Raw genomic sequence first — 22,519 nt, 5'->3', positions numbered from 1 at the left:
TCTCCTCTGCTCACAGAAGGCTCAGCTGAACCAAAAACCCTTCTCGTGAAAGGAGGACATAACTGGATACAACCCAACAGTTTCCTAGGATGTTGTAACACCTCATTTATTTTAGGCTTCCGTTAAACAGTAGCATAGGGAAGTAAGGTAAAGGTAAAGGGACCCCTGACCAAGAACAGCTGGAGACTCAAGTTTGGTAAACACTGCACTAGTGCAAAGGATACAAACAATTACGATCTTTTCAACATCACAGAAGTGTCTGTCTTTCAAACTCTAAGGTTGTTTCACTCATGAGGACACACTTTTTGCTAAAACAAACTTGGCTGCAGCTAATCCTAGAGGATTAATAGATTTAAGATGTTTATCATGTCTCATCAATATCTTTGGAAACAATTATAAATGATGGCCTTGCATCCCAACACCAGTATGTAGGAACGTAATGCTCCAGATGTCTACCACACAGTTGCAGCTAAAATCTTTATGATCTTAAAAACAACATAGCTGCAAAGGAAAAATAGCTGTAAAGAAAAGCAGTCTCTGTTTCAGTTGCTCAATGAGGATTCCTTCAGTCATGAGGATTCTGCTCTTTCCTAAGGCCAAACCTGTACAGCTATGGTAGACACTGTCTTTGGGAAGTAATAGTTTATTTGAATAATAAATGAAATTATCTAGCTCAAGCTCCCAGATTCTCAAGCTATTATAACAGTATGCATGGCCAGTTATCTCATGTACATGAAAAGAAGTTACAGAATTGGAAGGGACTAAAAAGCCATCTACTCCAGCCAACTGCTGTGAAGCAGTATGACTCAATCGTATAAGGCATTGCAAGTTCACTTATACAAAAGGCCAATATAAGTACCTTAGTATAAAAATATCATTCTGCTGTTGAATATTTACAACATTAACATCCAGTTAGTAAAATGAAGCTTAGCTGATCACTACACTAACATTGTAAAGATAAAACAGTGAGTGCATGATGGAGAAGGAACAAATTTCAGCATTTTTATTTTGAATTAATGAAATACTTGTTACTCTATGTTTCTAGGTAAATAACAATTATTAGAGCAAGTGAACAGGCAAACATCTGTAAGTGTCTGTGTATTAAAATGGATTCTAAAATGTGCTGTTAAAAGTACTCCTAATAGGCACCAAACCATAAAGCTGAAAATACCGCTCAGAAACACATTGTGCAGTTCAGACTTCAAAAATACAGATATTTATTTAAACTTATTGAATCTTCATGTAAATTGAGCAAATTAATATTGTGTTGCTTCATGAAACAAAGTGAAAACAGTTGTAAAGCTGATAACACAAAAACAACAACCTTAATGGAACAATCAAAAACCTTCAGGAATCTGGTGGGGCTGAAAAATCCAGATAAGTAAATGGCGCTGACACAATCATAACTTACACCCAGCATCTGTGAAACAGCTGATTGTATTTAGAGTATTATTAATTTTAAAGTATCAAGCCGCCTTGAACAGTTTCTCTCCCTCTCTTTCAAACAAATGGTCTGATTTTACAGGCATTATTTCATCCCTGAAGTACAACGGGTCTGGGAGTGGCCTGTTAGTACCTCAATTTAAGACTACCCAGGACGGAAACCAGATCGTCCATCCAGAGGAAATTCATTTATCTATAAGATGGCTTTGCACTGCCTTTTCTAAAGAGCACAAAATGGCTAACAAATTCAAAATCAATAAAAGTATAAGCAAAAATTACAACTCAAAACAGAAGACAAACAGTAGGAAATGTTCACTGATAAGAAAACAATCTGCGGAAATGGCACTTTTACAAGTGCCACATAATTGTCCCACACTTGTAAGAAATAGCTTTTTTTAGCACAACAGCATCTGCACTCTCTGATTCCCTGCCTATTGACATCAAGCAGTTGCCTTCACTGTACTCTTCCTGATTGCAGCCACAGACAGAGCAGGAGTGGGTTAGTTCAGCCCCCCTTCATCAAGAGTTCCCAGACTCAGATAGAGCAGCAGACTTGGAAAGCTCACAGGCAGAGGGAGGGAAGGAGGCAGATGACATTGAGAGGGTTGCTATGCAACCAGGAGGTAGGCAGCGGTTAGCAGGATCTTTGTTTGATGGAGCTGAAAGGGTTTAAATGCAATGGAAATACAAGAGAGGAAGGGATGAACTTTGGCAACCTTCGTGCTGCAAAAGGGACGGAGACTCAGAGTGACCAACTTGTAGCTAAGAGCGCCAGGCTTGGAACTGAGCTCTGGATGTAAATTGTAAATAAACATGCCATAAAAGTGCCAGAGTCTCATTAGTTCTTATCAGGGCTTGCTTGCCTGCCTGAGATCATTACACCATTTACTCTTTGACAAACCACATATATAGTCAAATAGAAAAGACTACCCAGGTTAATTAGGTTAGGCACACAGGATTTTAGAAATGTTTAGTCTTACAAATATTTAGCTTTTCAAAAGAAATCTGTGCTCTTGTAATTTTACAGTTTTCAAGCCACTTTATTTTCTCAAAGACACTGCTGAATCTCAGGAGCTATTTTCTTTATTATAGAAATTGGCCACATATCTTCTGCTTGAAATATTCTCTTTTTTGTGTACTAAGGCCCAAGTGGTTACATATTTATGGAAGCATTTCTTATGAGCTCTTGGCATTTTGTAATTAGATGCAATGTATTTCAGTATGTACAGTTAATAAATAAGCAAGAATAGGGCACTGGATGAAAGAGAATTGCAAATAAAGTATGCCATTAGCTTAGTTAGGTCAAAAAGATCCCTGACATTTCAAAAACTAGAATCATTCCACTTGACTTATGGAAGAACTAGAATACATACATTTAAATTACTTTGGATTTTTTTTTTTTTTAAAAAAAGGCACTAAGTTGAGTTCTGTAGCTTCAGTTCAGCAAGATGAAATGGCAATTCACTGATGCTGCTTAGTCCTGAAAGGCAAGGTTTCTGGATCACAATAACTGAGCCTAATAGATTCACAAGTGGCAATAGGGAGAAAAATAGAAATACAAATGCACTTGTGCTTAGACTTGCTGCCACAAGCCGTAATATACAAAGAGGCAATTTGCACTTCTCATTTGGAAAAGGATTTTTAATTGAAAAGCTGACATGACGATCTGTTAGTGAATGGGTTTTCAACATTTGCATACTATAAAAGCAAGTTTACCTTTTATTTTACATTATCTGTTTAACAACTATTATTTTCCTATATAAGTAAAAATGTAAAGTTGTTGTGACGCTCTGCTATTTGCGTGGCCGCACCAACTTCAGAATGCCGCCAGACCAGCAGGAAGGAGGGAGCGTGAACAAAGCAGGCAGGCTCCCTACCGCTACAGCAGCATTTAACAGGCAGCGGCAGCAATGGAGACAACGGCACGTTAAGCTGCCACCGAGAGCTTACAAGCGCCACCAGCCCAACTGCACAAGGGCAGGTGGCCAGGGGGCAAGAACCTGAGAGCCACTGGAGCCCCTAGGATGGCATACCCACCAAAGCCTGGAGCTACCCTAGCTGGGGAAAGCGGCTGGCCGACCGGTGTGACAAGGAAGAGCTACAGTGACATGACCCTCCATGACAGACTGCTACTGCTGGCAACTGCCTGCTGAGGAGGTGGCGGTTTCATGTCTGAGGGACTCCTGGCTGAACGAGAGGAAACAACACTCAGTGTGCTGGTCACAAACACACCAATCGGGAATGGGCCGGATGGGGAAGGAAGCAGGAAGGTGACAGGGACTGCGGAGAGTCAAGTTGGAAGGTGCGGCAGCTGCTCAGGTGCAAGGTGTAAAAAAAATGGAACCACTCTGTGACACTCTAAAAATGGAGGGGACTAGCTCCTCTCTGAGCTCCCCCACCTTTAAACAGAGGTGGGGCTTGGGGTGGAGATAGGAAAGGGATGGGTGAGGTGTAAAGTAAGCGTTTTGGGGGTCAGGTGTAAAGGGAAGAGGTGTGGGGGGAGGGGTGCAGGAAGGGGGTTAGCAAAGAGGTGGCTGTTCCTAGTACTATGATATTTATATTATTTTAACAAAATCAGTTTATCTGTGGTTTCTCCATTCAGTGTTATCTAAGACAAGTAGAGTTGTTCAGACCTACTGTAATTCTATTCCTCAGATGAGGTGCCCTCTTCAGCTATCTACCAGCATTAAGTTTTTTGTTTGTGAGGACAGCTGCCAACAGAATGGGGACCCTGCTGCCCAACAGTCGCCCTAATTGAGCTAGCTGGGTAGTCCTAGGCATGGAATCTGCCAGATTGATGGTACTGAGTGATTTCCACTTCCGGGCAGATGCTTCATAGCTTTACTATATGTTGAGTTGAGAATTACAGGAACTCCTAACTTCCACAGGAGAGAGGACCTATTAAAAAGAAGTAAGATGGATCCCAACAGTTTTCTGGGTGCCTTGGGGAAGTTTCCTATTTTGTCACTTGATGATTCTGTCAAAGCACTTATCAGTCTCTAGGATGGGGAAACGACCAGGAAGTTTGACATAATTGCTCCTGAATATCCTGTCCAGTTGAGGCAAACAAGTTACCTGGCTTTACAGAGATCTCATAGCAAACTAGGTAGGGGGAGTAAGTCCCTGTTGGATTTGCTGGACCTCTCAGCAGCTTCCAGTCTGTTGACCACCATATTCTTCTGGACTGTTTGGCCAGGGATGGCTCTGGGGAGCACTGTTCCCAGTCTTTCCTTAGGGGTCAGTTCCTAAAGATGATGTTGGGAAATCCAGTTTGACAATTGGTGTATGACGTCCCTCAGGAATTAGGGAACACATTTTTAGGAGGCTTCTGCCTAGTACCTGAACTTTTATTTACAGGTTGTGCTTTATCTGTGGTCTCTGACTACAGAGCAAGTGGATAGGCAAGCAGAAGGAGTTGCTTTTGTGAGTTGGTATCTTCACTATCAACCAGCTCTGGAATTCATCTTCAACTCTTTCTACCCCTCCTCCTGCAGGGAGAAATCTGGATACTTGCCTGTGATTATGTCAAGTGCCAGGGACCAGCAGAAACAACCCCATATGAACCCCACACACCCACAGATGATATTGTACCTTTGAATAGATTTGAAGTATTCTATATTTGGATGAATAGTTGGATACAAACCTAATAACTAAAATACAATAAAGTAAATAGAGGTCACTGATTCCCCCTCCCCCCCGGATGAAGCAATTGCTTGGTTTTTGAGGTAAAAATATACTTTAATTTTTTTATATATGAAAGAGTTGTTAAGAGATTCTAGGACCCTGGGGAACAACACTTTAGTTTTAAGAGGATGAAATGTTAAGTTAGCATTTAATGTTGCGTTTTCAAATATGTCAATTCCCACAGTTTGCTATCCAGGAAGCAAAATAAAACCTCAGAGGAGAGAAAAAAATCACTTTAGAGGAATTTAAATGAAGGCAATAGATGCCTTTAAACAGGGAGGCATATACGAGACTTCTGCAATGGAATGTAAAATATAGGTAAGAGCATATGGTGCTCTAGTTTGGGGCATAGTGACAAGCCACATTCAAAGTACACTTTCTTCCAACCTGCTATTTCCCTGTATACTTACTTAGTGGGCGAAGAAGGTGCTGATAATGGGGGCAGTGCATCATTTTACATTTATCAAAAAAATTAAAAGTTCGGCTTAACTGTCTTTCTCAAATTGAAAATCCTCCATAATGTACCACTAGACAAAAGATCTGCAATTCTTATAGTTGAGAAATATGCTATTGCTGTAATTTACCTCACTATATGGGGCTTTGAGATGCACAGTGGCATTCCAAACCAACTCTCAAAGAAAATTGCCTGGAATTTTCATGACATCAGGAGTATTCTTAGAAGTTATTTAAAGAAAATTGATTTCTGATAGTTATGAATTACATATAGCGCTGGCAGATGGTAGAAAATGTTCTTTTTGCATGAGTGATTGTTAAGAATATTGTCAACAAAGTTTTAATATAACTTTCTTTTTTAAAGGATGATTTATGTGATTTACAGGCTGACTTGGGTGACTACTCTTTATCTGTCATACTAGATATCCTAAGACTTACAAATAAAAGTTACATTATTTTCAGGCTTTTGCGGGACGGTCAACAGTATTATTCCTGGAAGTCAATATTTATATTAAGGTTTTTAACATGCATATATCTGAATAAATATACGGCTTGACTTCTTGACAGCCTGTCCCAAAGTGAGAGTTTAGCTTAGCTGGAAAGTGTGCAAGTCAATCCAACTAAACTTAAACCTAGTTGGTTCTGTGATCCAAAACCTATTTAATACTTTACACTCATCTTTTAAGTGCTGAAAATGTTAACTTGGTTGTTTCCCATACAGTTCTATTATAAAAGCACTAAACTCTGAAGTGTCCAAATCTCCCCTCCCCATGCAAAAAATCTATCTATACAAACCATGGAAAATAAATTCAAACTCTTAGACCACTTAGCTGCTTTCCCCATTTTTCTCCCCAAGTGTTACTTATCTGAGTCATATTTAATTTAAACACGAATACACACATAACATGATTGGATAGCAGCCCCACACCATATTTCAAGCTTGCTATGTAATGCTTGAAGCTGCCTTAAATATGTCAAAGATGTGTTTAGTTGAACAATGAATTAATTGAGACATTACACCAAATCCAAGTTAAGAAGCTTTGATTTAGCACAATGCTCTATTGAAAAGCCAGTTATTTTTATTGTTCGATCACTGGAAGCCACTGCAACTAGATATGGAAGTGCTTAGCGGTTCTCAACCCGTGGGTCCCTAGATGTTGTTTGACTACAACTCCTATCATCCCTGAGCTCTGGCCTTGCCAGCTAGGACTGATGGGAGGTGTAGTTCAACAACATATGGGGACTCACAGATGGAAGCAAAGGCAGACTTGTAGTTTAAAACCACTGGTTGCCTGGAAACTCACAACAAATACAGTGGCAACTTACGCATTGCCCGAAAGAGAAATTGAATCTCAAAAAAAGAGAAAAGAGGATACCAATTAGCATAAAATGTGCATGTATTATTATCAATAAGATAGTTGCAAATTTAGGCATAATTATTATCATTTTAATATAAATGCAATACATCTCACCATAGTGGGCAGTGACTGTGACCAAAAGATTACGTTGCAATTGCTTACAAATAAGTTGTGAAGCTACATATTTATGATGAACATTTCCTCAAACTTTTCAGAATGGAGAAATCTAAAAATATCAACAACAATTAACTCTTCTTGATGGCATAAATGTGTTTTAAAAATGAATATTACATACCATAGTCTGTGATCTTACAGGACACCAAATAAAGTTCTTTCAAGTTCTGCCCTTCTTTAGCAATGACTTCTACACATCTGGAATACATAGAGATCTCGATTAATGAGTGCTTACATACAGTAATGAGATTTTTAGAATGTAAATTACTAACTGAGAAATCAAACTTTTAATTTGTTGTGTTTATATATGAGGCTATTTCAGAATACATTACAGCCTTACTTTTCAATCCGAGTGATTCTGATCATTTCAACAAGATGGAAAACAGAAATTTTGACAACATAAATGATTTTAAAAAATCATTCAGTCCTGTGTTTTTAATTTTGAAATATTACACAAATATTTCAGACTGATAACAAAATGTTGAATAGTAACACAATATTTGTAACAGAGTAAAAACAATAATCATAAAGTATTTTAACCTTCATCTAACTTTGAGATACTATTATAATGCAGTTTACAATTTTAATGGAACTTCAGATACTACTCACAATAATTACAAATTAGGTACCTTGATTCATTGCTGTATGTCCAAAGTGATTATTACAGACGTCAGCAAACACCCAAGCATGAAATATCACCCACCACTTGAGCACAAATGTTTAGCTACAGAAACATGCATTAATTAGAATGGAGATTTAAGTTCCAAAGTATTTGTTAGTTTGTAAGAGAATTATAGAATTGTGTTTATTATTATTATTACATTTTGTAGCCTTTTCTTGAAACTTATAAAAACAAAAACATAGGAGTAAACACAATCAAAATTCCATTGTGTGAACCATTTCCTTTATGTTATACATTTTAGAAATGGCAATGTTTGCTTGTTTCAGAAGAAACACTATGAATTTATTAACAAGGTGCTCAGCTTATAATTAAACAGTTGCAACATGTAACAATCACGTATTGTACCTATTGCAAGTTCTCCACAAAGTTTCCATGTTTCTATCTTGAAAACCACACAAGTGAGAGTGGTTTGAACTTTTTTACAACCCAACTGGCACATATAGAAGAGGAAATATTGCTCCCAAAGCTATAAACCAAATGATGTCCTCATATCAAAACATACACACATAGAGTTACTAAAATTTGTAACATTAAATGTAAGAACAAGAACCCCATTTCCAGTTCTGCACAACTGGAAACACAACTGCACACACCCTGATCAGCATAGTTATCAAGTCACAGAAATATGGTATCGTGCATACTTGCAAGCTAAATATTACATTGCATGTGACTGCAACGCACCTCAAATGCAAAGCATTGAATGTCACTATGTAACAGAGCAATACAGTATAGAAAGAATATCACACACACTCATTCTTCTCCTGCCAAAATGTAGTGGTAAACATTTAAGAACACCACTTCCACTTTGGTGCATTTGAACACTTTAGCAATTCTACTATATTCATGCTTTCCTGTTTTTTTATGCACTGAGCATAATAATTTAAATGCTAAAATAAATATTTTAAAATCAAAGGTTGATGCTGTCTATTGTGCATTACAATTTGTGCATTTTTCCTAAGATGTTTCTTCCTTATATTCAGACTTGAATCTGGGTGAATGTTAACTAATTAAACTGTGTAAGCCACAAGCTATCAAATGGATTCAAAAGGATCTTGAATTACAGAAAATAATTGTCTGTTCTACATGCATATAGTTTTTATGGGGTTTTTTGGTCAACTTTGCAAAAGCCTGGGACATGGCATTAGTGACAATTGAAACGAGCTAATGAGGAAATATGACTACACGGCTTGTAAGGAAAGTGGTCCTCAGAGACCTTGTTACTGTTTGTGATGCACTTCAGTTAATAGGAGCTGCCAGACACTGGTTTAGGACATTTCACTTTAAAGAACTGCATTTCGATCACCTTGGTATGAAAGGAAATGACACCATCAGAGCCACAGCCTGATGAGATTTGGAATGAGTATCAGAATGCACATGCCACCTGAACGTTACATTTGAACAAGGTAAATATATTTTCTAAACAGAAAAAAACTCATTTAAAATGCAAACAAGGAAGCATGAAAATTCACTGCGAACAACATCTAACAACAAAGATGAGCTAGTAAAATGTTACCCCCTTATACAAACCTCACTCTATTAACCGTTAATCGAAAGAGAACTTTCGGAAATTCACCCATCTCTCATTTTTACTGAGGTTGTAAGCTTTACTTGGGGTGTCCCGGGGAAAGGCCCTAAAATGTACCTGTTCTAAATAGAAACCCAACATCCCTAAAAGTTGGCAGCCCACTAGTAAGATTACAGCTGTCACCTTCCTATGAGTCCACGGTGAACAAGATAGGAGCTTCTGTCCTGTAAAGGACAGTAAAGGACGAAGCAGAAAAGTTTGTAACCCTAGAAGCCAGGGTGGCTATCTAAAGAACTTCTAACTGAGTTAAGATTAAAAAAGGATGTGTACAAAAAATGGAAAAGGGGGGAAACCACCAAAGAGGAATTCAAACAAATAGCCAGCACATGTAGACACAAAGTCAGAAAAGCTAAGGCACAGAATGAACTCAGGCTTGCTAGAAAGATTAAAAGCAACAAAAAAGGCTTTTATGGGTATGTTCGTAGCAGAAGGAAGAACAAAGAAACAGTGGGGTCACTCAGAGGAGAAGATGGAGAAATGCAAACAGGGGACACAGAAACGGCTGAAGTCCTAAATGCCTTCTTTGCCTCAGTCTTCTCCGATAAAGAAAACAATGCCCGACCTGAAGAATTTGGAGGAAATGATTCAGCAGAGGAAACACAGCCCAGAATAACTAAGGAGATAGTACAAGAATACTTGGCTAGTTTAGATGTATTCAAGACTCCAGGGCCAGATGAACTGCATCCAAGAGTATTAAAAGAACTGGCAGATGTGATCTCAGAACCACTGGCAGTCATCTTTGAGAATTCCTGGAGAACAGGCGAAGTCCCGGCAGACTGGAGGAGGGCAAATGTTGTCCCTATTTTCAAAAAGGGGAAAAGAGAGGACCCAAATAATTACCGCCCAGTCAGTCTGACATCAATACCCGGGAAGATTCTGGAGCAGATCATTAAGCAAACAGTCTGTGAGCACCTAGAAAGGAATGTTGTGATCACCAATAGTCAGCATGGATTTCTGAAAAATAAGTCATGTCAGACGAACCTGATCTTGTTTTATGACAGAATTACAAGCCTGGTAGATGAAGGGAACGCAGTGGATGTAGCCTACCTTGATTTCAGCAAGGCATTTGACAAGGTGCCCCATGATATTCTTGTAAAGAAGCTGGTAAAATGCGGTCTTGACTATGCTACCACTCAGTGGATTTGTAACTGGCTGACTGACCGGACCCAAAGGGTGCTCATCAATGGTTCCTCTTCATCCTGGAGAAGAGTGACTAGTGGGGTGCCACAGGGTTCTGTCTTGGGCCCGGTCTTATTCAACATCTTTATCAACGACTTGGAGGATGGACTCAAGGGCATCCTGATCAAATTTGCAGATGACACCAAACTGGGAGGGGTGGCTAACACCCCAGAGGACAGGATCACACTTCAAAACGACCTTGACAGATTAGAGAACTGGGCCAAAACAAACAAGATGAACTTTAACAGGGAGAAATGTAAAGTATTGCACTTGGGCAAAAAAAATGAGAGGCACAAATACAAGATGGGTGACACCTGGCTTGAGAGCAGTACATGTGAAAAGGATCTAGGAGTCTTGGTTGACCACAAACTTGACATGAGCCAACAGTGTGACGCGGCAGCTAAAAAAGCCAATGCAATTCTGGGCTACATCAATAGGAGTATAGCGTCTAGATCAAGGGAAGTAATAGTGCCACTGTATTCTGCTCTGGTCAGACCTCACCTGGAGTACTGTGTCCAGTTCTGGGCACCACAGTTCAAGAAGGACACTGACAAACTGGAACGTGTCCAGAGGAGGGCAACCAAAATGGTCAAAGGCCTGGAAACGATGCTTTATGAAGAACGGCTAAGGGAGCTGGGCATGTTTAGCCTGGAGAAGAGGAGGTTAAGGGGTGATATGATAGCCACGTTCAAATATATAAAGGGATGTCACATGGAGGAGGGAGAAAGGTTGTTTTCTGCTGCTCCAGAGAAGCGGACACGGAGCAATGGATCCAAACTACAAGAAAGAAGATTCCACCTAAACATTAGGAAGAACTTCCTGACAGTAAGAGCTGTTCGACAGTGGAATTTGCTGCCAAGGAGTGTGGTGGAGTCTCCTTCTTTGGAGGTCTTTAAGCAGAGGCTTGACAACCATATGTCAGGAGTGCTCTGATGGTGTTTCCTGCTTGGCAGGGGGTTGGACTCGATGGCCCTTGTGGTCTCGTCCAACTCTATGATTCTATGATTCTATGATTCTAATATGTGCACTAGTTTTTATAGTCCCGCAAGATTCTTCATTACAGATTCTTCATTACAGTCATACCTCTTCTTGCGAACGCTTCATGTTGCGTTTTTTTCAGGTTAAGAATGTGGCAAACCCGGAAGTGATTTGCCACGCGCGCAGAAGCGTTCTGCGCGGTTCGCGCATGCGCAGAAGTGCTCTATTGCGCCGCTCTGGTTACTGACTTTTCGGGGTGAGAATGGCACCCTGGAACGGATTGGGTCCGCAACCAGAGGTACCACTGTATTTATGAAACACACTTTCACCTGCCATAGATGTTGAAAGTTGCTGTAAGCAATATAAAAAGGAAAATTGAAATAAATAAATCCAGGCATAGGATTCTCTGCATAGCTGCTAGAATAAGCTAGTTAGATCAGCATTAAGGATCTTTACCGTTTTGGCCCCTTTATCTCTTATTTTTCTATCCTCAGAAGACTGCAGAATAGGTAGACTTCTCATAGTAGACTATAATTCCAGGGATTAATGCTGTCTGTTTGAGCTTGATAAAAAGTAACAAAGTGCTATCCTTGGTTGGATAAATTTTGATTTCTCTCTCTCTCAAAGTGTTGTATTATAAGTAATTTGCACTGGCAAAGGACTTAGCCTTGAACAGGCACCAGAGAGAATTCAGCAAGTGTGGAAATGCTTCTGTCTTCTCATCTAGATGCAAAAAACGACTCTCCTGGCTGGGAGTTAATAGAAAGCAGGCAAGATGCATAAGCCAGGATTGCAGGAAAGAGATACACTAGCAGTAAATACTTTGAGGGCACACATTCACTACTAGCAAATAAATGTTTAAATAGAAACTGATATTGCTTCTTAGCAATAGAAAGAAAATGTGAGAAACATCATATGAACAAATACCCTAAGTGTCAATCTCCATAGAAAGATATAAGGCACCTGAAATAAATTATTTAATTAGATATACATGTAGAATTTCTGTGAGATGCAGTTATAAAATGTAGACGAAGGAGCATATTTTAAAAATCAGCTTACTACTTTGATTCACATACAACTAAGAAACACAATGACAGCCAGAAGGGGACAGGTAAGTTGAGCTGTTTATCAGCTACAGTTGGAGGTGTCATAAAGATACAAAACACCTAATCTATTTGCCCCACTACAGTTAAAAAGGCCTTGAACAGAAAAAAAATAATGGGATGCGGGGGGGGGGGGGAGAGAACGAGTATCTGCAACATAAGCCGCTATAGTGCTATAAAAATGTTCAACTCTCTTCGTGAGCCACAAAATAAAGACATGGCTTGGATATATTTACTTTTGTTGGCTGAATAATATATAAGATGAAATGTAAAAAGTTGCTGTCTTGCGCCTAGGTTCTTCCCTTGGGAAGCCCAGAAGCAAGATTGCTACACAGCCCAAGAGCTGCATACCTTCAAGGCACAGTTTATGACTAATCATGAGTAATTTTAGCAGCTCCCAGGTAAATGCCCACTTTCTCCACAATTCCGGGCTCACAGCCACTAACTAGGAGGCTTTTTCAATAGCTTTAAGCCACCTAAGCAGTTTTCACAAAGGACAAATGTCTAACTGGGCCACATGGTGGGTCTGAACCCCAGTGTGCCTGGGATTTCTAGGGTTTGGCTGTCGGAAATTAAGGGGTGAAATGTACATATATAATCCATTTGTGGGCCAGGTTCTTATCATATTGTGCCAATGTAGTGCTGAGCACAGAATTGGGTTCTTATTTGTGAACATAAAATGAATATTCTGAACCTATTAGCGAAGAAATGTAATTTATTGGCCTGGTTCGCAAACCACATTAAACTGTATTTAAAAACAAACCATGGTTTTATGTGACCGAGCAGCAAGCAGGTGGATGATGCTCAAAGGTTCTCACAGCACTCTTCCCCCACTCTTACTGTAGTAGAATAAACCTTGGTTGTCTGTACAAACACCGGAGACAAACCCAGGTTGTCACAACAAGAGGCTCTGGCCTGTTTTCTAGTGGTATAGATTTTGTTTTACACTAAGGTGACATGCGGATATCCCAATGCCTATGTTTATTGTTTTGTGTATTTCCTTTTATTTTTTGTATATTCTGGCATGGTGCTTTGGAATGTCAATATTACCACCTCTTTACTATCATTAGACAAATTTAATTTCAAATCAGAGGCACCAACTGTTATCCAAAATAAACCATTCTAAACAATTTCTAGTCCTAAACCAGTAGGGGTGAGTAGAATTTAACAAATGAGGTAAAGGTTAGACGTTGTAACTCCTTTCTTTCTTACAAATCGGGATTATTTTACTGATTCGTACTTTTACCTAAACCGCCCCAACCATACGCTTCATATGTCGTGCTTTATCAGACCTCTAAAACAGCCTTGGAAAAGCTATATTTACAGTACTTTTCCGTGTATAAGATGAGGTTTTTCTACTCTAAAATAATGTTTTATTCTGTGATGCATGCGATTGGCAGTGTTTGTCAGTCGGGTGAGTGATTTTCGGCATCCCCCTCCAAAAAACTCTGGGCCATCTCCCCCCATTTTCTTAAATTGGAGTCCCCAAAAGTAGAGGGCATCTTTTACATGGTGGTGTGTTATACACGAAAAAATACGGTACTTTGCCAGGTTCACTATAGTCCTGCAGTTATAGATATTTCTCTGTAAAATAGCTGAATGTATGTACAATAGATTACAGAAAGCTACATGATGATTACCAACTTTGTTCTAAAGCTGGATATATGTTCAGTGAAGCCAATCCAGTAAGGTCAAGGGGCACAACCCCACAGACCAGGCTATCCATCCTTCTGCCTGCCACCACTGGTCAAAGGATGCGGCTTTAGCTATCACCCTCCACCTTAGTCGGACTCAGACTTGTCCTGGAGGAACTCAGCAGGCAGTCTTACCCTACAAAGGTTCACAGGCATGACTGAAGTACCAGCTACATGCTGAGGTTTGAGGAGCAAAAGAAACAAAAACAGAGATTACATTTGGGAGGGGAAAGGCTGGACAGGAGGAGAGGAAATACTAGCAAGTTTTAAGGGATTTCTGGAAAGCTTTTGAGTGGAAACATTTCCCCACACCTTAAAGCATGTGTAGGCAAACTAAGGCCTGGGGGCTGGATCCGGCCCAATCGCCTTCTAAATCCGGCCCGCGGATGGTCCGGGAATCAGCGTGTTTTTACATGAGTAGAATGTGTCCTTTTATTTAAAATGCATCTCTGGGTTATTTGTGGGGCATAGGAATTCGTTCATAATTTTTTTCCAAAATATAGTCCGGCCCCCCGTAAGGTCTGAGGTACAGTGGACCAGCTCCCTGCTGAAAATGTTTGCTGATCTCTGCCTTAAACCTACAAACAATCCTACCTACACACACAAATCCCTCCATAAATCCTACAATTTTTTTGTTCTACATGCATTCATTGCCTAAAACAGTCGTATTAATATTAATTGCATTTTTCTTGCTTTTATTTCTTATGAAATTTCATAATACTCCAAGTGTTTATACAATACAATACAATAAAATAAAATATAAATAAAAGAAGCAATAAAAATACAATATCCAACACATCGCATTGCAAATTTTGCAACAAGCCGAGCAATTATTATCTGGGCCTCACAGACGCTCAGCAATTTTCAAATAGTACATGAGGGGAAAGGTTTAGGAATAAAGTGAAATAAAGATTACTTAGATACTTGGTAGATTGAGAGAGAACATTCCAAGAATAATTAAGACAGAAGGACCAGTGACTGGCCTACCCAGAAGTGCAATTAAAGAAAAGACCAAGGTGTTACCAATAACAAGACACAATGGTTATAATTTAAGTAATCCTTGGGGAGTAACAGTGAGCACATGTAGTCAATAGTTTATCACAGCAGAGAAAGCTTCTCTCTCTCTAGTGTAAATTTCTAGGAATATAAGTACGAATGGGTTTCTTTTGCAATATTATTACAGTTTTTTGAAGCTCTGTGCCAATACTACAGAAGATAGATACTTCTCTTAGTAAATTGATTTGCAGCAATGTACACATGCCGTTCAGATGTCATACAACCATACACAGAACAAGTTCATTGTTGTACAGAAATTATTGGGGGTATTATACTCTTTTAAATCTTTACAATGTTGATTGCCCTCAAATGCAAACATGAAGGTTTGCCAAGAAGAAGAAGAAGAAGAAGAAGTCTGCATTTACAGCTGATGTAAAGAGCCGTTTGAAGTTTTTGAACCTGATCCTCAATTGCAATTTATTTTCTCTAAACAGCTGTATCTTCGTACAAACATTCACATTCAATGTTAGCCTTTTTTTAAAATGAACAGCAAGGTGTAAGCCTAACTGGAGCATAACCACTCACATACTAAAGTTAAAACGAGAATTTATAATATGTAGCAAATAATAGGCCTTCTGATGCTTGTTTGTTCATTACTAGGGTCTGTATAATTAAAGCTATGGTTTTCCCAGTACTGATGTATGGAACTGAGAGCTGGACCATAAAGAAGGCTGATCGCCGAAGAATTGATGCTTTTGAATTATGGTGCTGGAGGAGACTCTTGAGAGTCCCATGGACTGCAAGAAGACCAAACCTATCCATTCTTAGTGAAATCAGTTCTGAGTGCTCACTGGAAGGACAGATCCTGAAGCTGAGGCTGCAATACTTTGGCCACCTCATGAGAAGAGAAGACTCCCTGGAAAATACCCTGGTGCTGGGAAAGACTGAGGGCACAGGGAGAAGGGGACGACAGAGAACAAGAAGGTTGGACAGTGTTCTCGACGCTACTAAAATGAGTTTGACCATACTGTGGGAGGCAGTGGAAGATAGGAGTGCCTGGCGTGCTCTGGTCCATGGGGTCATGAAGAGTCAAACACGGCTAAACGACTAAACAACAAGAACAGGTGTGCAGATTAGTATCGTTGCATCAGGGGAAGTGGCCCATGCTGCAATACTGATCCAGATTAGGTCCACCCATGACTGATAAAGGATCCATAAGGGGACATTAGAAGAGTCTGCTAGATCAGACCAACGACCCATCTAGTCGAGCATCCTGTTTTCACAGGAGCCAACCAGATGTCTGTGGGAAACCTGCATACAGGAGCCCAGCACAAGAGCACTCTGCCCTACTGTGGTTTCCAGAAACAGGTATTTGAAAGCATTATTGTCACAGAATATTATCACAAGTTGTAGCCACTGATCAAATCAGGGTGCTGCACCTCAATACTGAGAAGTTTGCTATTAAGACATATCAGTCATTTCTCAGCAAGAGCTGCCATCTCGTTTCTTTGCTTATAAAAGAGTGGGTTAATTACTTAAATTAATGTAATTAAAAATAATCCACAATTCTATACATATCAAGCAGCGAGAGCCTAATTAGGGGCACAAAAATCTTATTACAAAAATCTGCCTGCAAAATTTAAATGTATAATTACAGACTCTCCGAGACTAAATGGCCAATGTAGCCAAGCGGCATCTACCGCTATTTTGTGTGTACAAGCACTGAGGTTTTACAGATTATTGCACTGGGGTTTGTGAATTATCAAATGCCTCCTTGTTTATTACAATGAGCCTAATTTGCACAACAACTGCTAAACAGAAACTATTTTGAAAAGTAGAGAGAGATTAATTGACTTGGCTCAAGGAATGCAATGTGCTACATATATATTGTTCACTTCAGCGTTAATGCCCCCTAGAGCATAAAGCCAATTAACAAAGCAAAATAGGGTTGCAGACATTTAGGAATGGCTTTTCTGCATTACACAGCATTTTCTCATGTTGTGCATAAGCAGCACAGTGTCAATCTCCTTTGTATATCTTTGGAATATTGGGATTGAGAATGTGTTCTCATTTTATACCACTGCATTTAAAGATTGTGTTCGCAAATAATTAGGAAGTTAACAGTTACCTTATAAAATTGCTGTTGTGTTCAGGTCCTTTGGTGCCCCAATCTGCCTGTGAATATCTCTAGAATATGACACATAGAAACATGCTAACCGGATACCTTGCAGACAGGTCTAATTGCAAGGGTTAATTAGAAAATGTAGAGGGGTCACAGTAAGCTGTTCTGTGGACAGCAATATACTTTGAGCTGAGGACTGAGAGCAATGCTGCCTTCAAAGCCCACATGAACCATCATTTTGACATCTGGGAAGATGTAGCAGCTGTAGTCAGGATCCCGGGACAGGATGCTACAATGACCATTCAGTTGGTATCACAGTAAGTTAGTTGCTGGTTTATCCCAAAGAGATTAAAAGAGTTTCCTCATCGGTGCTATAGTTATAATTCATAAACATTTCTCGTTTTACTGCAAAGTTTCTCTACTGCTTTCCATCATTGCTGTCTGTAACTGCTTCATAGAAACATGAAGGGAGTTCGAAGGGACTTCAAAGTTCATCCAGTCCAGCCTTCAGTCTGTAAACTAGACTGCCTCCATTTTATTGTTTACTAAAATATTTGCACAATTCCCAACAGGCCACTTATTCTCAACATAATCCCAATCTGGCATATTACAAACTACAGCTAAGTATGTACTTCCCGATGTGAAATGCCTCACATTATAATTTTGAAAAGAACGAATTGCAAATGCTCTCAGGTGCACTGACCACAAAAAGGATATTTAAAGGGTTATCATGTCTTTGTACTTCACAATTCAAATTGCCAGTGCGCAGACAGCAGGAGGTTCTTGAAGTCGTTAATACAGCTCTCTTTAAGCAAAATGTGGCGCTGAGAGGTAAAGAAGTTGATAAACATACTCACTTTCCTGCTGATCTTCACTGAAAAAAAATTCCTGAAAATTCATTGTTTGTGTCTCTTATTGCAAAGCAGAAAATTTATCTTTTATGTTGTTTATAAAGTTGCTCTCCCCACCCCACTATCAGTAAAAACATTGACCTTCTTCCGAGAAGGTTAAACTTCCTGCTTTGTTTGAAACACCAGAATGCCTTTCCTCAGAAGAAATGCTACATGTTCATGCCGCAAGCAAAGAAGAAGAATACACTATCGTTCCAGCCCTTCATTAGTCAGAGGATCTTGGCAACAGCAACGCTGCTTGTATACGATCCCTGCATGAAAAACTGTTTTCAAACATAACCTTGCCAGGAGCTATGTTCTATCTTGGCAAAAGGAAGCAAACTTTGCTTCTTTACCTATCGGCTCAGTCTGCATGAAAAACAGGTGTTGTGGTAGGAAATGTTGTTTGAAGAGGGAAGAAAATAAAATTATGTGGTGTGTTTTTTTTAAAAGGGGGGGGGGATAGAGATAACACTGCAGGGCCCAAGCATTTGGGAAAAATGCAAATCATGAAAACTGGTTAAAGGATTAAATGCTCTTTTGCAAAAAGTGACCACTGAGATTATAATCATTAATTAAAATCATGTAAATAATGTTCCAAAATAACTCTTTCTTTTTATCTCACAGGGTTCATAAAGCCTAATGGTAAAAAGGTTTATTCTCAGAAGAACGGCTCTAATTAAAACTAAAAATCTAGTACAATTAATAAGCTTGCAATTCACCTAACAAAGGCAAATTTTGAACACTAAAGTCATGCAGAACCCCCATTTTTCAAACTGTAGAATGATATATACATAATTTATTTATTTCCTATCTGTTGATTTCTCTACCAAACATTTACCAGCAATCCTTAAGTTTAGTGCATTCTAATCTTTCCTTTGGAAAATCTGAAAGTATCTTCTCAACAACTTAGTCCCATTGATTTGCTGCAGAAAACCGTAATCAATCATCCACACATATCATTTGTCCCTACACAATTCCACACACCTAAGACTATTCACTAGTTTGATTTTGTTCCCCAAACCTCACATGGATATTTTTAGGGTTGCCATACGTTTGGAATTTCCTGGACATAGTTGGGATTTGGCTGTCAGAAGGTGTGCCCGGGCAGAAATCGCTGAAATGTCCAGGAAAACTCGGAAGTATGGCAACCCATGTCGGTAATGTCGATTTTGGCAAACTTCCTTAAAAGTACCTCAAAAACGGCTCTTTTTAAAAAGATTTTGTAAAAACAAAAACAAAAAAACTCAACAACTTTTTTGTCTGGATTTTCACCTTTTGAAATATGGCAACTCTAGATATTTTACATATTAAGACATAGTTTAAATATTTAGTTTTATGTCTACATGGAATGGCTCATTAATTAGGCCAGAGGAGTATTTTTGGAGCATCTATATTTATTTAAATTTTCATACAGCTTGCTGAAATTGTTAGCTTTTTTTAAAAAAAAAAAGTTTTATTTTAAATTCTGTGAAGTGGATTAAAAGTCAAAAGAATGACATGTATGAGTGGACATCTGCTTGCGCAATGAGTCTTCTTCCTTCCCAAAACCCTGCTCAGCCCCATACCCTGTGAATCTTCTCCAGATGATCCCAGATTTGGGGGGCTACAGAGAAATAGGAGGAATCCATCCAAACACTGGGAGACAGCACTGCAATTCATCCCCTACAAAATTACAGAATATATATTTAACTGTATGGCCTTTACTTGTATTTTAAAGTAAGTCCTACCTAAAAAAGAAAATGCCAAATTTTAGTCAAAGCTTGTTTGTCTTTCCGAATGAGAAATCTTTTTTTTCCTGATCTCATCCAACCCCCAATCAGGAAAGGATTGGTGTACAGATAACATGATAATTATATAAGGATTGTGTGTGTGTTTGTAGTTAACTGAAAGTAAATGTTTAAAAGTTTACAAGCAAAAATTTACAAAAGCAAACACAATTTCTATTCAACTTGAATCTAAAAGAAACTGGGGGAAAATAACTCACTTTTTAATATACAAAACAGGAACAAGAAGGCAATTTCAAAAAAATGATGCAAGGTGCTCTTTCTCAGGATAAATTAATCTAAGGACTAATTTGCATCCAGGTGAATAAGTCATTAACTATAAGTAAAAAATGAGAGTTGCCCCTGAGCAAATAGCAAGGTGCTACAGGTTTCTCGTCAATCTATACCACAAAATTGCAGTTAAACCCAGGAGTAAAACAGGTCAGTAAAGAATATAAGATATAATATTGTCCAAAGGCAACTGCTAGAATTCAAGGTACACCGAAAATACACAAGGCGCAAAGCCAATCTGTGAAACAAAACTAACAACCTAGTATGCTTTTCTTTAAGTCATTATTTTCTATACAAATTAAGTGCTATGAGACTAAGTTAAACCACTGGGGTAGGACTCTGGTACACAAACAAGTTACAAAAGTCCCCAAGGTTTTTAACATACAAAATTAATTATATGATTGTTTATATGCTTAGCATATAAATGCTGCAAGTCTTTTAAAGAAATCTGGCATTTCATTAATTATATCTAGAAAAGAACTCTCCTAAAGTTCCCATGTATTAATGTAATTTAGAAATTATTTTACAAAGAAAGTGGTTTTTTTCCTTGACATATTTTTAAAAATGTAACATGGCAAACTATTCATGAACTTAGCATGACACAAATTGCCTCCTTGAATCAAAAGAATCTCCAACTTCACATCCTTAGAAATACAGCTAAGACGTTCCGGGTGCCCAGTGAGGGAAAGAGGAACTTCACTATGCAAATTGATCCGGGTGCAGAATCTCCTTGCCCCTGGGCTAATGCTGCTAATATTAGAGCTGCCCTCTCAAATTCTCAAATAATAATTTTCTACAAAAAAAAAATATAACGCCTGGAAATTCCTAGAGAGTCGACTGAATAGGAAACACCGAGTCACAGTTGAGCAAGTCTACCTGAGGCAGAAATAGAGCAATTGCGCTGTTGTTAACAGGAACCTGACATACAATTGTCCATGCATTGCTTTGACAGATGACAGCACCAGAGGAGGCTTGTTTCTATCTGCAACTGTAATTCTGACTGAAGAGAAGAGAGTTTCTGGCCTCCTTTAGGTGAGAGCTAACACCTTAATAATCTGATATTAGAGTCCAGAGTAAAGGCATTTTGACCCTGGAATGATGATTGTCAGCCTCTATAGGCAAACCGGGGGGGATGCTGAGAAACAGGCCCCTTTAAGTAAATGAAAAAAGTGCCTGACACATGGAATTGTCAGCAGTTCATAGTTTAAAAAACACACACTTTCAGCCTTAACGTTCAGGATGCCTCTCATATCCTCTGAGCTGGCATACCCAAAAGAATTCCAGAACGGGCTTTCTTCCACTGCTTCTACACAACCATCTAGTTTGGACATAATGCTAAAATCATGGTTTAGCATTATGTGCACAAACTTCAGGCCCTTTTCCTGGTATAACCGCAAGCTTCTGCTTCGATTTTCAATTATCTGTGGTTTGTTGTTATGTCTGAACCCGGGACTGTGGCTAATCTTAACAGTGGTCTTGGGAAATAAGTCAATACTGAAGTTGGCTTGTTTCCCTGAACAATAGTTAAGACTAAACAAAATTTGTTCAGGTCTGGACATAACAAATAACTGTGGTTAGTTGAAAATCAAAGAAAAACTTCTGACCGTCTCTTCATGGCCATACCAGAGGAGGAGACAGGAGGGAACAGCCCATAAGCCTGAGATTCCTTGGTGTAACATTAAAGCACAGTTTCAAATTACATCCAAATACAGTCAAAGACTACATTCAGATGATCTTCCAACAATAGTATGGAAGATACTTTTCCCCATACACCTGTGACTTAAATACTTCCCAGTTTAATTGGACCATAATCTGCAACATTTTGATGCAACAGAGAAATTTGATTTGATTAAACTAGGAGGTATACCCACACATTACACTCAATTTTATTCATACAAAATGCCTTAGAGTGAAGGGGGCAGGGATGACTGCTGATTATGTGCCAAGCGAGTCAGTCCCTTCTGCCCTCTGCAGGCAAGTAATTCATTACTGCCACATAAAGGAGAGGCAGGGGGAACTTATGTACATAAAACTGATTTGTGGCCCTCCAAAACATAGTTTGGAGGATCATTTGGATGCTGGGTAAGTGGTCTAGATGCATCTCAGAGAAACTAAAAATAG

The 22,519-nt window shown here is 39.0% G+C and overlaps 1 protein-coding gene across 1 annotated transcript in view; it reads right to left on the bottom strand.

Moving 5' to 3' along the window:
• Positions 1–22,519, bottom strand: part of FBXL17 (F-box and leucine rich repeat protein 17) — a 145,237-nt gene that overhangs the window by 48,226 nt on the left and 74,492 nt on the right. Inside the window, exon 7 of the mRNA XM_083404002.1 lies at positions 7,234–7,310. Within this exon, the coding sequence (XP_083260128.1) occupies positions 7,234–7,310 (77 nt within the window). The remainder of the gene's footprint in view (positions 1–7,233; positions 7,311–22,519) is intronic.

Source organism: Podarcis tiliguerta (assembly GCF_965153285.1).
Source record: "Podarcis tiliguerta genome assembly, chromosome: 11".
Taxonomy (NCBI): domain Eukaryota; kingdom Metazoa; phylum Chordata; class Lepidosauria; order Squamata; family Lacertidae; genus Podarcis; species Podarcis tiliguerta.
Note: the sequence above shows the minus strand (reverse complement) of the source record. Positions and strands in the feature narration are given on the sequence as shown.